Raw genomic sequence first — 14,604 nt, forward strand, 5'->3', positions numbered from 1 at the left:
TAGGGAAGGAGGACACTCAGGCTGCAGTAGCTGCTGCAAAGTGGCCAGTGGCCACCTCAAACAGCTGCCTTAGTGATGTGGAGAGGATTCATAGGATATGGAATTATCAGAGCGGCTCAGACCCATGGTCTGTCGAGCCCAGCGTCCAGTCTCTGACAGTGGTCAGCACCAGATTCTTCAGAGGACGGTGCAAGACTCCTAGCGTAGGCAGATGTGGGATAATCTGCCCTGTATGAAGATCTTATTTTAGGTCTTAGCAATTAGAGATATGGTTCAGGTTTTCAGCCAGAGGTTTTATATCCCTTCCAAAAATCAGTTAGCATCAACTCTCATTACTCCCAGGCTGGTCTTTTGAAGGTGTGCAGATGGCCTTCAAGGCTGAGGACAGAAAGGTCAAATATAGTGTGATTGTTTTATATCTGACCTCTGAGTCCTCATCCTCAAGGGAAACCTGCACAACACCTTCAAAAGACAAGCCTGGGAGTTTAAATTAATAACTTTGCTAGATACTAAAAATCACGGACTGAATAGAGACACTGGATTTATAGCTTATTTATAACAATCTATAACCCACCTAAACCCTGCCCTCAGCTTTTGTTTTCTTCCTTTTCCCTTATGACTAGAGTGGTGTTAACCGTCCACTTCATCGTGAATGGTTCCTTGAAATATGTATTAACTACTTATGCTAAATAATCTGTCCCACCTTGATTTAGCTGTGATCAATCTGAAGAAGAAGTCAAGCTTGAAAACTTGTCTCTCTCACCAACAGAAGTTGGTCCAATAAACGGTATTACCTCACCCACCTTGTCTCTCTCAAATAAACTGTCAACTGGTTCCCCTTTATCCACTATTCCTTCTCTCACACACCCCACCCCCAAATCTGGCTAACTTTGGCTTTGGCTGAGGAGAGAATTTAGCCTTTTAGATCTGACCAATGGTGGTGGAAGCCTCCCAGGGGGTTACTGCCTAACTCCTAGTAAATTTACTATTTTCTGGCTCATAATCTTTCAGTACTCATAAGCACAGATCTGCTATCAATGCATCACTTTTATGGGCATATATATATTTGTGTCAGAGGAACTGGCTGCTTGAAAACCTGCCAGGGCTAATTCATGACTGAAGCCTGGCTCCTAAGAGTCCCTGCAGCCCAGTGGCCTGTGTCCTATTGGCTGCCTCTAGGTTACTCCCCCATTAGAGACTGATGGAGGATCCTTGGCAATTCCAGCTTCTTAAAATAAAACTGTTCGGGTTAAGGGCTCTGGGGCCTGGGATGGGAGAGGCAGAGCTACAGTTAGATTATTACAGACCTGTAATAGCCCTGAGCTGTCAAACCCACATGGAAACGCTCTCTGCCATTTCACCAGCTATCACACACCAGATGTCCCGCTACGGTAGCATTGTCAAGGGGAAGCTAAGCACTGTAAGGAGGCGGCTATTTATGTGCCGAATAACAAGGGCACAGTGCAATCTAATTATCACATTGGCAAAGGCACCATATGGAGCTGGGGGACAGGTTGTCAGAGAGGCTGGAGCTGGAGGATTTTGAGGCAGTTTTGGTAGCGTATACCCCTCTCCTCCTCTCTCCATGCCTGCTGGGACCAATGTGCATCCTGCCCCCATCTTTGCACGAGCTTCTGAATGTGATGATGAAGATGTGATTACATATGCTCCATACCAGGAGGCTCAATTCCCCCACTGGGACCCAGGACTAATCAATCTCCTCTTCTTTTATGTATTGATATTTCTGTCCCCCTAATATATACTGTACAAAATCAATGGGTTTTTAAACAAGCAGCGAGTTTATCCTTATTGCTTAACTAAATCAAGTGGACAGTGAGTTACTCGATACACCACCAATGTCCTTATCACTTAGCAACTTTCATCTCTTCACAAGCATGGAGAACATCTAATTGCGTGGGCCTCTGCGCTCTAGGTTAGCTTTATCCACGCCGCAGAGCTTACAGCAAACAAGGCTCGAGGCTGCCTGGCCGGTTAAGCATAGAAAGTTCAAGATACGGCAGTTCTGAAAATAATGCAAGCATAAACTTTTTGGACTGGAGGCCTCTCTCTCCAGCTCAGCCAACAGAGGAGGACTGGGGGCTGCTTGGGTTTTCCATTTAGGGTCTTGACAATGGAGCTCAAAGAATCACTTATGGTTCTCAAGAAGTTCACAAGTCTGATCAGAATTCTTTGTATTCTGCCTGGCCCCAGGTACAATAAGCAGAGTGCTGATCACACAGGTGCTTCCAGACACAGGTAAAGTAGCATGGGAACACTGGAGAAATAGTCTAGAGCCACCAGGCCCCTCCTCCACCCCTCCTAGCAGCCAGGCAGGGGTTGGGATGGGAGGGAAAGGGGGAAGAAGATTCTAGAACACCATGGGCCACAAACTAACCACAGACACATCCAGCCGTGGCAATGTTTTCATTGCAACAATAGTATGTGATGACAATGAATTATGTTGCTGCAATATCATGGCCTAGGCATACCAATGTCAGGCCATGACTTCTGTGGCTCTCTGTGACTAGACTCACTGAGAGCAGCTCTCTGGCTCTGGTCTGCTAGTGGGAGAATTGCACCCCAGGAGAGGTGAAGGCATGAGGTCTGACACCTCAGAGAGGGTGGCTCAGAGAGAGGGGCCAGAGGTGCAGCGAGCCCTGTAACCAGAACAGTACTGACCTAGAATATTCATCTCAGCTCGTTCCTTGCTCCCCTATTTCCTAGCAGAATGTAGGATTCCAGCTGGAGAATTGCATCTTAGGGGATAGCTACCTATCATCTTGTCTTCTGCCTTTGCAAGGCAGCAAGAGATTTGTTGAATTAGTAGCAGAGCCTGTACTACCAGAAATGAAAGCGAGAGCCACGCGTGGATGGTGCAAGGATAATGTCTAGTGAAGGACACATCACACGATAGCATATTTCATGCATGATCCTGGCATTTGGCGAGTAGGGGAGGCAAAGAAATAGGGAAGCAGAAGTGGCAGCTTGCCCTTCTCTCTTTATAACTGGACCAATCACAGTCGGCCTGAGAGGAGACAGCTCTGTAAGAGGCACATCCAGATACTTTAAGCTGCAAAAGCGTCTTCCAACTTATGCTGAACACCAACAGCACCCAAAAAGGCAGATTCAGCACATCAGAGGGCAGGTGAGACCCAGAAAGGAGTGGACCATCCATCACCTTCCATATAGTACATATTAACCTGTCCTTTTCTCATTGCTGATGGCCCCCTCCCAAGGCACTCACTCCATGTGACCACCTAACTGGATGTCTCCAGGGGCCTGGAAATCGGTGCAATCAACTGGGGGATCCCGATGATTTGAATGGTAGACATGCAGGACGTAGGCTAAGGAAAGGCAGGTTATCTGGGCAGTTGGGTACCTGTGGACAAAGACATGCTATGATATAAATCTCTCTTTGCTAACAGAAATCTGAGAACTGCTGTAAGATCCAGACACTGAAGAGGTCCCACGTAAGTTACGAACCAGTCAGTATGCACTCTTTTTCCACCTTATAAGGTTGATGCCTGCCTCTAGCACGTTAACAGGCATCTGCATGTGGACAGTGAGGTGACTGCACAGGCCTAGGTAGATCTGTGGCCGTGAAACTGGGCTGGCACACACCAGGGGTGAGTGAGAAGTTTGGAAGTGAGACTTAGGCAGCCACCTGCAAAAACATGGCTGTATGTTTCTTACACAACTCTGGGCAAAGATTCACTTTCATTGCTCTGTATTTATTATTGGTTCAGCTGGCTGGAAGTAGAGGCACTTGGATCGATAGTTTAGAGGGTTATCTAGTTTTACTGCAGAAACACAGTAGCTCCAGGGAATGAAAGTTATATTGGTCCGGTCTTACCCATCAGTCCTGAACCAGCAGCCACACTAGCTACCTGTTTATATGGTCCCCATGAAAGCATATGACAATTGCCAAACTGAGGAACCAGTGACAGTTTTTAAAGGTCCAATATCTCAAACCACTAGGGCACAAACAAGTATTTCATATTCTTGGAGACACAACCCCAGGTATCTGAGGGATAAACCCTTTGGAAAATAGAGCAAGATGGGAATCACAGATATGATTTTCCTTTAAAGTCCTTGATATCACATCTTGGAAGGGCTAGTAATGCTGACAGGACCAATCTAGCTACTATCAGGACCAGTACCATTGCCTGTGCATTGGTGCTAGACATGCGATCAGAAAAATATTTCACCCCCTCTCCCCTGTTCTGTAGCTTCCATGGAAATACTATATTGTAATTTCTTGGAACAATTATCTGAAGATATCCTTATGCTGACAACTGTAACTCTACAATAGCCGGGTCTATTTTTCCTCTTTGGCTAGCCACGGTGTCACCTTGTGCACTAGACCTACTGACACCTATGGGTCCTTGGGCTAGAAGTTGGTCTGCAAAGGGAGAGATGAGTGTGCACCCTTTTCTGCATCTTCAGAATGCTTAAGGAGGACTGGAAGAGAGTTTTCCCCCCCCCCAAAGTCCCTTTTGAGTAGTGTTTTTATTTTACTAATATATATGCTGGGAATATTAAATCTAGTCCTTCTGGTTTTATTGGAGATCTCCTTGGAGGACTAGAGAGCTAGAGTGGGAGCTTTCTCAGCTCTTAATTGAAGGGGCAGGGTGTTGAATCTCTAAACAAAATATTTACTTTTAATATGGTGTTTAACTCAGACAAAACCCCAAGAATATTTGAAAGAGCTTGACTATACTCTGTGCCTGTCCCACAAAGGATCATATCTGAAGACTTAGGCCCAGATCCTCAAAGATATTTAAGCTCCTAATTGGACCTTAGTTCCCTAAAACCCCCAATGGCTCAGGTTTCACTTTGGTGGCATTGAGATAATCCTGTTGGTTCTCTAGCCAGCTATAAAAACAACGAGGAATCTGGTGGTACCTTAAAGACTAACAGTTTTATTTGTGCATAAGCTTTCGTGGGTAAAAACCCACTTCTTCAGATGCATGGAGTGAAAATTACAGATACAGGCATAAATATATATTGGCACATGAAGAGAAGGGAGTTAGGTACATGAAGAAAAGGTAACTCCCTTCTCTTCATGTGCCAATATATATTTATGCCTGTATCTGTAATTTTCACTCCATGCATCTGAAGAAGTGGGTTTTTACCCATGAAAGCTTATGCCCAAATAAATCTGTTAGTCTTTAAGGTGCCACCAGACTCCTCGTTGTTTTTGTGGATACAGACTAACACGGCTACCCCTCTGATACAGTACTTGGTAACCATCTATGGAATCCTCCAGGAAAGATAAGGTAGAGAAGACTTCAAGGGACAGATTTTCAGAAGTGCTCAGCGCCCACCTGCTCCCTCTGAGAACACTGGAAGTTGGTTGAAATCCAGCCCATCTCATTCAAGGATCTAAATGAAAGCTGAGCTCTTTTGAAAACCTAGCTAAGTACAGTATTTAGGGGCCTCCATGGGTGCCATGGGTGCTCTTTTAGGAAGCTGGCACCCCATTTCTAGCCCAAACAAACAAGCAGAAAATAGCAGCTCTTGAAAACACCTTTCAGGCCCTTCATCATGGATCAAGAAGCAATAAAAAGAGCACACGACCACAATTTTTCTTCCTTGTAGAACTGACCTGCAAAGAGATGCTGTCAAGGGTGGTGATGGGCTCAAAGACATGACTCAACATTTCTCTTCAGTCTCTTTGCAAGCCCTATGCATTTATTCATACAGAGTTTTTCTTCTCTCAGAAGAAAAAGCTTTAATGCTCTTCTTTCTTTACAGACAAATCAATTGCAGCAGCCCAGCACTCTCAGCAACCCTACAACAAACCAGTGTGTAGGCACAAAGGTGAAACACAGCAGTCCTGCTTCCAGCTCCAAAGATCAGCATCAGCAAAACAAAGGGTTTTCAGAACTATGGAAAATACTCAAGCAGAAATCTTTTCACAGTTCTAAAAACAGCCAGAAAATACACACTGGCTACAATTAAGTCCACATTTTCCAGCTGTTTTTTCCCTACAAGATGAGAACTTGGGTTGATTTTCAATTTTCCCCCCAAGACCAGATAATTCTGGAGGGATTCTTTTAAATGCATCCCCCTTATTCTGCCATCAGTGTTTGTATAAGAGCCACATCTAGAGACCCCAGTCTAGGTCTGGGCCCACTGTGGACTGGGCATTGCACGGACACACAGTGAGAGAACGCCCTTGTCCCAAAGAGCTTACAGTTTACACAGACAGAGTGGGAAGTATTGTGTCAGTCTTACAGATGGGAACTGAAGGCCAAGGAGGTTAAGTGACTTGCCCAAGGTCTCACAGGGAGTCTGTGGCTGAGCTGGGAACTGAACCCAGAGTTCCCGAGTGCTACTCATTCTCTCAAAGCTCTATTTGCTTGGATAGATTTTCACAGGACACAATAACCACCCACTCTATCAGCTGGTTCAGACTGACCCCCACCCACAAAATCCAAGTCAGCCAGGATAAACTCCCCAAGCTCCACTCCCTCACACATGAACCTTGGAGTCTGTTTGAAAAACATGCCCACCACATCTCCATATCTCAGAACACAACAACAAGGGGACATTCAGTGGAATTCAGAAGGTGACACATTCAAAACCAACAAAAAGGAAATATTTTTCCACATGCATAATCAGACTGTAGAACTCAACGCCACATGATGTCATTGTGCCCGAAAACTTAGCAAGATTCAAAAAGGGACTAGATATTTATATGTATAGCTAGATTATCCAGAGTTATAGCTAATGCCAGCAGAGTTTTTGGAAGGGATATTAAACCTCCTGCTTTGGAATTTAAGCCAATCTCTGACTATTAGAGATGAAAAGAAACACCTAACATGGGAAGGCAGGTTACCCCACATCTACCTACTGCGGGGTTTCTTGTACTGTCCTCTGAAGCACTTAGTCCTGACCACTGTCACACACAGGACCCTGGACTACATGGACCTCAGGTCTGATCAAGTGTGGCAAATCCTACAAGGGCTTTGCTGGGCCAGGTGGGACAGTGAGTTGCCACCAAACTAGGAGGCTATTAGCAACCCGAAAGGTGAAAGCTGCCATGATACCTGCTGGGTAGAGAGATGTCTCAGGTAGCCAGGCCCAGCCTGTTTAGAACTGCATACAATATGTCAAAGGCCAATCCCTTTGATTCTCCCTGGGCACCGGTACCCATTGGCCAGCACAGACCATTCAGCCCCACAGGGATGTGCTGTCAATATGAAGCTCCATTGAATAATATAAATTTCCAAAAGGTCTGCAGGTGCAGATGCCGCTGAGGTCACAGTCAGAGTCTAATCTGGAGGTGCCAATGGCACGGATCAGTGTAGCCAGGTCCTGCATGTGAAAAGACAGGTGAAACCTTCTCGCCACCTACAGCTGGAAATAGCGCTTTCACCACAGCAGTTCCCTGAGCATTCAAGGATCCAACCCAGCCCTCACAGTAACAGATGGGGGGTCCACCCAGGCAGGGGAGGGGGCGGATATAGATCTCCACGGTTTCTAAGGGGAATGCTACTTTGCACTTCCTTAGTGCCTGTCATACAAGGTTCTTAAGTGGGTTACCGGGAACAGTGCTGGATGTGTTCTGAATCAGGATTTCCTTTCCTACATGCTTTATGGTTTCCCTTTACTCTTTATAGCAACTCTGCCATGGAGATCCTTGTGTCTGGCTCACCAGCGCAGTGAAATGGGGCAGTCTCGCTCCGACTGTGATCCGGAGTGTTTCAGGAGTGGTTATTGAGTGCTAGATCCTGCACCCAATGAGGTCAATGGCGACTTTTCCACTGGTTTCAGTGGGAGCAGAATCAGCCCCTTGGCCAATTAAAAGCCTTAGGCGTTGCCTTCCTGGCGCTGGAGATCTCTGTGCAGAGTGGCTTCCCTCCACCCTTAGAGAACAGTAGGGAGGAGTCTGGAAATCCCAAGGAAGCTGTTAAGGCCCCTGCCGCAGCCTCCTGGCTAGCAGCCGCTAAGAGGCAGACAGCACTCCTTATTCCCACTTACGCAGTCTTCACCATGCAGCAGCTTCTGCCTGAAGAGCCAAGTTCACTCCCCATCCTGCCTTCCTTGTCCTGATCTGACAGCAAATTGTACTGCTGGCTTCAGAGCAGCTTCCCTTTACACTCAATACAAAAATCATCATCATCATACAGGACACAGGTGGGGAGAATCAATGACCGCAAAGTTCACAGGCCCCTTTTTATTGGCACACCGGCTCCCTGCATGGCAGGAGCGCCAGGGCATGCCCATACATCTCAGGCACAGGGCTATACTTAAGAAAGAAAGTCAATGCGAGCTGAGCGGAGCAGCTGGAGCCTGACAGCCGCTCACTCCCTTCAGTTAATCCTGCTGCAGAGTGACAGCAGGCGGAGTATTTTACAGAGAAGGAGAATAAAACCAGAGGCCTTTATTAGCAGTACATAAAGCAGAGCCACTGTCTAAGCCAGTCATTCGCATGGCAGCAGCTACTTTTGCACGTGATCATGTGGGGGTGCCCTGCTGGAGTCCTGAGTGGGCTATGGCTGTTACCCGAACTGCGATCAAACCCTGGGAAAGGATACGCTGAGGAACATCCCTGCATTGACTCCTAGGGATCCACGGGGCTTGGCCCCAGGTCAGGATTGAAACCTCTCTGGGCTGACTTTTGCCAGAGTCACGTGCCTTTCCCAGGGTATCCATGCAGCACTGTACTCTGCCCCCGCCCATTTGAACTGACAGGCCTAGCAAAGGCTGTGTTAGATCTGAATCAGGTGGGAACCCTGATGGATACCATGCGGCTACAACATCACGGTAAGTGCTGCATTGTGAGTAAATGAGTGTGGGGTAACACTTACACCTTACAGAGTGCGTGGTAGGCCAGGAAGCAGTGTGATGCCCAGCCCCCGCAGGGATGGGCACCTTAGATCAGACAGCCAAACCCTGCCCTGCTGTGCGTATTACCTGAGATGGATGCAGGTAGGGCTCTGGAGAAGCCAGGTTGGTCTGCACAGACACACTCTTCTCCAGCAGGATCTGAGGGAACCCCAACTTCTCAAAGGTATTCCTCTTCCAGTGCTTGCTCTCCTGCTGGGCCAGGGCCTCATCCTCGCTGAAGGCCCGCACCACGGGGCCGGGCATAGGTAAAGGCAAGGCGCCATCGCTCTCATAGCCTGAGCCGTCCTTCTGGGAATCCCAGCTGCTCCTCTGCTTCATGTGGTAGTGAGCCTGCTGCGCCTCCCATGCCAGCCGGGCCTGGGCCAGGAAGGGCTCCGGGAAGCCCCGCACTGCCTCAGCCTCAATGGATTTGCTCTCTGTGCGGTTCATCTGGGGCCTGTAAGTGCTGGGCATGGGCCTCTCCTCTGCCATCAGCTGCTCGTTGAGCGCCTCCCGATCCCCCGAGCCATCCGTCGAGGAGGTGTTGGGGTCGTGGGACAGGGAGGGCTTCCTGCTTTTCCTTTTCCTGGTGCTAGGTGAGTACCCTGTAGAAGACATGGTGTCCTGCTGACTGGACCATGACATGGAGTCTTCCCCCTGGGAGGCCTGGCTCACGGGCTGGCTGTGTCGGAAGTCAGCCCCTTCCATGCTGCTGTAGTCCCCAGACTTGATCTCCAGGCGCTGGTCCCTCACCAGGCAGGGGCTGTGTTGCAGTGAGTACGAGCCACCTATGGGGTTGGGGGAGTATTTGTGTCGCAAGCCCGTTTTCAGCTTGGGGCTGGAACCGGACTGCTCCACGTAAACCAGCTGTCTTACATACTCCTTGCCTGCAGGGCTGTACTCCAGACTCATGAACCGCTCAGGGCATTTCTGTTTGGTCAGCACCAGCTGCTGGTAGGGGGAGTTGGGGCCTTGCTTGGGCGACTGCAAGAACGGGTGGGGTTTGCGGATGGGTGATTTCTGCGGGGAGCCTGCCTTGTAGTTGCCGCTGGCTTCATACTGCATGTCCACCGGGGGCTCGTCATAGATGGGGGCCTGGTACTCCATGGGGGGCTCCTCGTACAAGGGGGGCTCGTAGGCGTAGCGAGGAGAAGATGGCTGGGACTCACTCGAGTGCTTCCGGTGCTGGGACTGGAGCGGGGAGCAGAATGAATCCCCCCGACCGAGCAGCGGGGAGCAGCTGCCCACGTGGTCAGCCCTTTTCAAGAAGGGAGACTGCTTCCTCTCAGGGAAGAAGACGGAGTTGTCAGTGTCAGGGGCAAACGTCTGCAGGTTCGGGGACTGCTGGCCCCCTGACGGCCTCCGTGAGCGGGTCCCCTGTTGGTTGTCGGTGGTGTAGCCGTTGCCCTGGTGCATGAGGAAGCTCGGCTCGCGGTCCGTTACCTTGATCAGCATGCGCTCCTTGGTGCCGGTGTTCCATCGCAGGGAGGACGTCCTGTGCGAGGCAGAGAACACACAAGCCATTGTCAGAAAGGAGGAACGGGGGAGTGGGGTGTTTTCATGCAAAGAATAAAGAGCATTTGCCTGAGAATTTTTATACTGTGTGTTAGGTTTCCAAAAGATACCCACTTCCACCTCCCAGGGGCACATACACTAGCATAAGCAGGTGGCATTCCCACCCTGCTCCCAACACAGACATACACACTGGAGAACATCCAAATTTAGTTCCTTCCAAATATAAACCTCAGCCCAAGCTTCCTGAGTTAAGTTGTTCCTAGAGTTTTTCCCTGCAGGACCTCCTGTGTCTCTACCTAGTTCCTTCTGCCTTAGAAACTCTTAACCCTTTTATTCACCCGAGTTGGAGGCGATAGGAGCCATTTGGTCTGGGTACCCAGGTAAGTTAGCAGAAGAGCTCTGAATTTCTGGGCAGTGTTCTAAGCACCTGGCTCTCCATCACAATTATTTAACACATTCCATTTGCACAGAAACAAAGGTGTTCCCAGAAGGTGGCCAACCTTACCCCACTCCCCCAGCAAGAGTGATGGGCCTAGCCCAGCTGTTGAGACATTAAAGTCAGCCTCTGCCAGATCCTTGAGGGTAGCAAGCTCCTGTCTAACACCCTCCACTGAGATCACTTGGCACTGTTCCCCAGACAATTAACTCTAGGGAGCCTCTCAACTGCTGCTGGGGCACACGCAGAGAAAGACTCATCTCTCAGCTACAGCACACATGGCCCGAACTGCTTTGATGGATTTAACATAACTAGTGCAAGTAAACAGCAACCAAAACAGAACCATATGGAACCATTTTAACCCAAGGAAGGTCACAGATCAAAGGCTATGAGTGCCCGGACTGGGTTTATAGGTGCCTTGCTCTGGAGAACTGAGCCATAGGTTGTAAGCCCCCCATGGAAGGGACCGGGGGTAGTGATTTTGAATGCCCAACTTGAGACACTTTAAAGGGGCCTGATTCTCAGTGGGCTGGTAGCTTGGCACTTTCTAAACATCAGGCCCTACGGTGTCTCAATGGAGGCAGCCAGATTCACTAGTCACATCTGAAAGCCTTGGCCTGGGCCTAGTCTGTCTGTCTGTCTGTCTGAAGCACCACGCACTACTGTGGCGCTCTGCATGCAAAAAGGTATGGTAAGAATTCAAATTGCCAAGTAAAGCACTCAGAAGTTACAGAATGCCCCCTTTTGTTTGCACTGGGTGATAGTCTTTTAAGGACATGATCACATACTAGTTTTTCCACAAGACCCGTGCCTCATTGAGTGCACTAGAGCTGCTCTAGCAACAAGGCAAGGCTGTGTAGTGAATGAGACTGTATTCCATAGGATCCCTGCCTCCTTTGCTGAACAAGCTGAAGGGTGGGCAGTGAATGAGGCAGGGGACTGCAGGAAGAGAAAGGATGATCTCATGGTTAAGGCTTCCCTGGAGAATTGGATTCTATCCCCACCTCTGCCACAGAGTGTGTGTGTGATGCAGGGCAAGTCACTTAAACCAACTTTTCACAGATAGTCTCTAATCGCACATTCCTCATTTTCAGGAATCCAACTTGAGACCCCTGGGTCTCATTGCAGAAGTGCTGGACACACACAGCTGCACCCAAAGTCAATGGAAGCTATGCTTTGAATGTCATATACTGCTTAGTACTCACGAAATCAAGTCCCCAGACATCTCAAATTGGGCACCCAAACTTAGTGGACACTTTTGACCTTAAATCTCTCTGGGTGCAATCCACAAAGCAACTTAGGTGCCTAAACTCCAGAGTTAAGAGTCTAAATCCCTCTGCGTGGCACTTGGTGACCCACGAAACTCCCACTTGGCTGCCACCTAAACTCATTTGGAGCCTAATTTGCCATTGTAAAAGTTCCCATAGCGCCTAACTTTTAGACCCTGGGGCATGCACATGGCTGTCTCCCTCTACGCATCTGGATACCCACCTCCTGCCTACACCCCAAAGCAATTCATGAGCAGGGGGAAGACAGGCATTCAGCCGCCTAAGTCACATGCTGGATGCGATCCAACAAGCAGCCTCTGAGCATGTCTAGCATAGCAGGTTCAAAATCCAAAACAAATCCAGTGAAAGGGACACAAACCTTATAACTTTTAGGCCAGTGGTCAGAGCACGTGCGTGGGATGTGGGAGACCCAAGTTCAATTCCGCCATCTCTGCCAGAGGGGGAGAAAGGATTTGCATAGGGGTCTCCCACCTCTCGGGAGAGTGCTGATGAGGGGTTCCCTCAGTCTCTCCTGCTGAAACTGTTTCACAGCGTCTCAATAATGGGACCAGTGAGAGGAGGAATGATTCTGTGCTCCGAGCACCTACCTGGGGAGGTGGGAGACCCCAGGTCCAGTCTCCCTGCTTTAATCACGCTTCATTATTTACACACAATGGAACAGCTTCTAGAGGAGAGACAGAGGGCGCCCCACATCAGACTATCCCATAGCTCAGTGGCTACAGCATATTTCTGAAAGATGGGGGACCACTATTCAAAATCTCTCCCCACATCAGGCAGAGGAGGGAATTGAACCTGGGTCTTCTACATCCCAGGCAAGTCTTTTAGCCAGTGGACTAAAAGTTTAAGGTGGGCATCACCTAGGGCTGCCAACTTTCTAATCACACATAACTGAACCCTCTAACCCTGCCCCTTCCCTGGGGCCCCGCCCCTTCTCCAAGGCCCCACCCCCCCGCTCACTACGTTCCCCCTCCCTCTGTGGCTCACTCTCCCCACGTTCACTCACTTTCACTGGGCTGGGGGTTGGGGTGCGGGAGGGGGTGAGGGCTCTAACTGGGGGTGCGGGCTCCAGGGTGGGGCCAGAAATGAGGGGTTCAGGGTACGGGAGGGGGTTCCAGGCTGGGGCAGGGAGTTGAGGTGCAGGAGAAGGGGAGGGCTCCAGCTGGGGGTGCAGGCTCTGGGGTGGGACTGGGGATGAGGGGTTTGGGGAGCAGGAGGGGCTCCAGGCTTGGCCCCAAGGGATTCGGAGTGCAGAAGGGGGCTGTGGCTTGAGGTGGGGGTTGGGGTGCAGGAGGGGGTGAGGGCTCTAGGTGGGGCTGGGGATGAGGGGTTCAGGGTGTGGGAGGGGGCGTGAGGGCTCTGGACTGGGGCTGCGGGCTCTGTGGTGGGGCCAGGGATAGGGATTTGGGGTGCAGGAGGGGGCTCCAGATTGGGCAGGCTCAGGGGTGGGGCTCGTGGTTGGGGCACGGGCTTACCTCGGGCGGCTCCCGGTCAGCGGCGCAGCCGGGCTAAGGCAGGCTGCCTGCCTGTTCTGGCACCGCGCTGCGCCCCGGAAGCGGCCAGCAGGTCCGGCTCCTAGGTGGGGGGGCGAGGAGTCTCCACGTGCTGCTCTCGCCCGCAGGCACCACCACCCCTAGCTCCCATTGGCTTCAGTTTCATTTACTGGAGAAATTCCTACTGAGCATGTCTAGTGTAGCAGGTTCAAAATCCAAAACAAATCTACTGGTAGTGTAGACCAGGCCTCAGTAAAACACAGACCAGAGCCCCATATTCACTATGCAACACCGCCCCTTCCACCTTCCCGGTACTGTTACAGGCCAATTAAGTGAGCTCAAAGGGTTTCCACTCCTTCCACAGAATTTCCCTGAACAGCACAGAGCCAGCCTCTGGACCCTGCCCTGCCCAGCCAAAGGAACTAAAAACATCAAGGAGAATCTTCGCATTCATTTACTGAGGAAAGCCTTTAGCCCCGGTCCTTAGCAAGGTCTTCAGAAGAGAAAGTGAGAGATCCTCTTCTCCCATTGCTCACTCCCTACTTTTTATTGTAAGGTGACTCCAGGAAATTTGAGGCGTCTCTTGAACGACTATCTTGCCACCTTCCCAGTGTTGCCAACTCACATGATTGTATTTTTGAGCCAATTGTGACTTTTGGGGGCCTGACCAGTGATTTGTGAGTGTGAGTCCTAAGGCCAAAGGGGGATGGGTGCTTATGGTCAGCACAAATTGGTTCCTTTTCAGGAGGTGGGTGGAGTGGGGAAAAGCTTTTGCAGTCCTTCCTCCCCGCCCCCAAGTTAAATGATAAGACAGATCAGAGATATCGTTACAAAGTGTTTCTTGATTGTTTTATGCCCCAGTACCATAGGGCACCTGCTCCATAACAACAAAGCGCAGACACACATAAAAATGATTTAGGACCAACAGCCTTGTTTATCAGGACGGCTGGTTGATGTTTATGGACCCCAATAGACAACTCAAAACGCAGAGAAATCTATTATGGACATGTTTAAAGCCCTCCTTTCCCCTGGAGAA

At 49.8% G+C, this 14,604-nt stretch overlaps 1 protein-coding gene across 1 annotated transcript in view; it reads right to left on the reverse strand.

The window, feature by feature from the left end:
* Positions 1-14,604, reverse strand: part of ARHGAP39 (Rho GTPase activating protein 39) — a 287,928-nt gene that overhangs the window by 158,385 nt on the left and 114,939 nt on the right. The window contains exon 5 of the mRNA XM_065400194.1: positions 8,926-10,333. Coding sequence (XP_065256266.1) covers positions 8,926-10,333 — 1,408 coding nt within the window. The remainder of the gene's footprint in view (positions 1-8,925; positions 10,334-14,604) is intronic.

This window comes from Emys orbicularis, chromosome 2, assembly GCF_028017835.1.
Source record: "Emys orbicularis isolate rEmyOrb1 chromosome 2, rEmyOrb1.hap1, whole genome shotgun sequence".
NCBI classification, from domain to species: Eukaryota; Metazoa; Chordata; order Testudines; family Emydidae; genus Emys; species Emys orbicularis.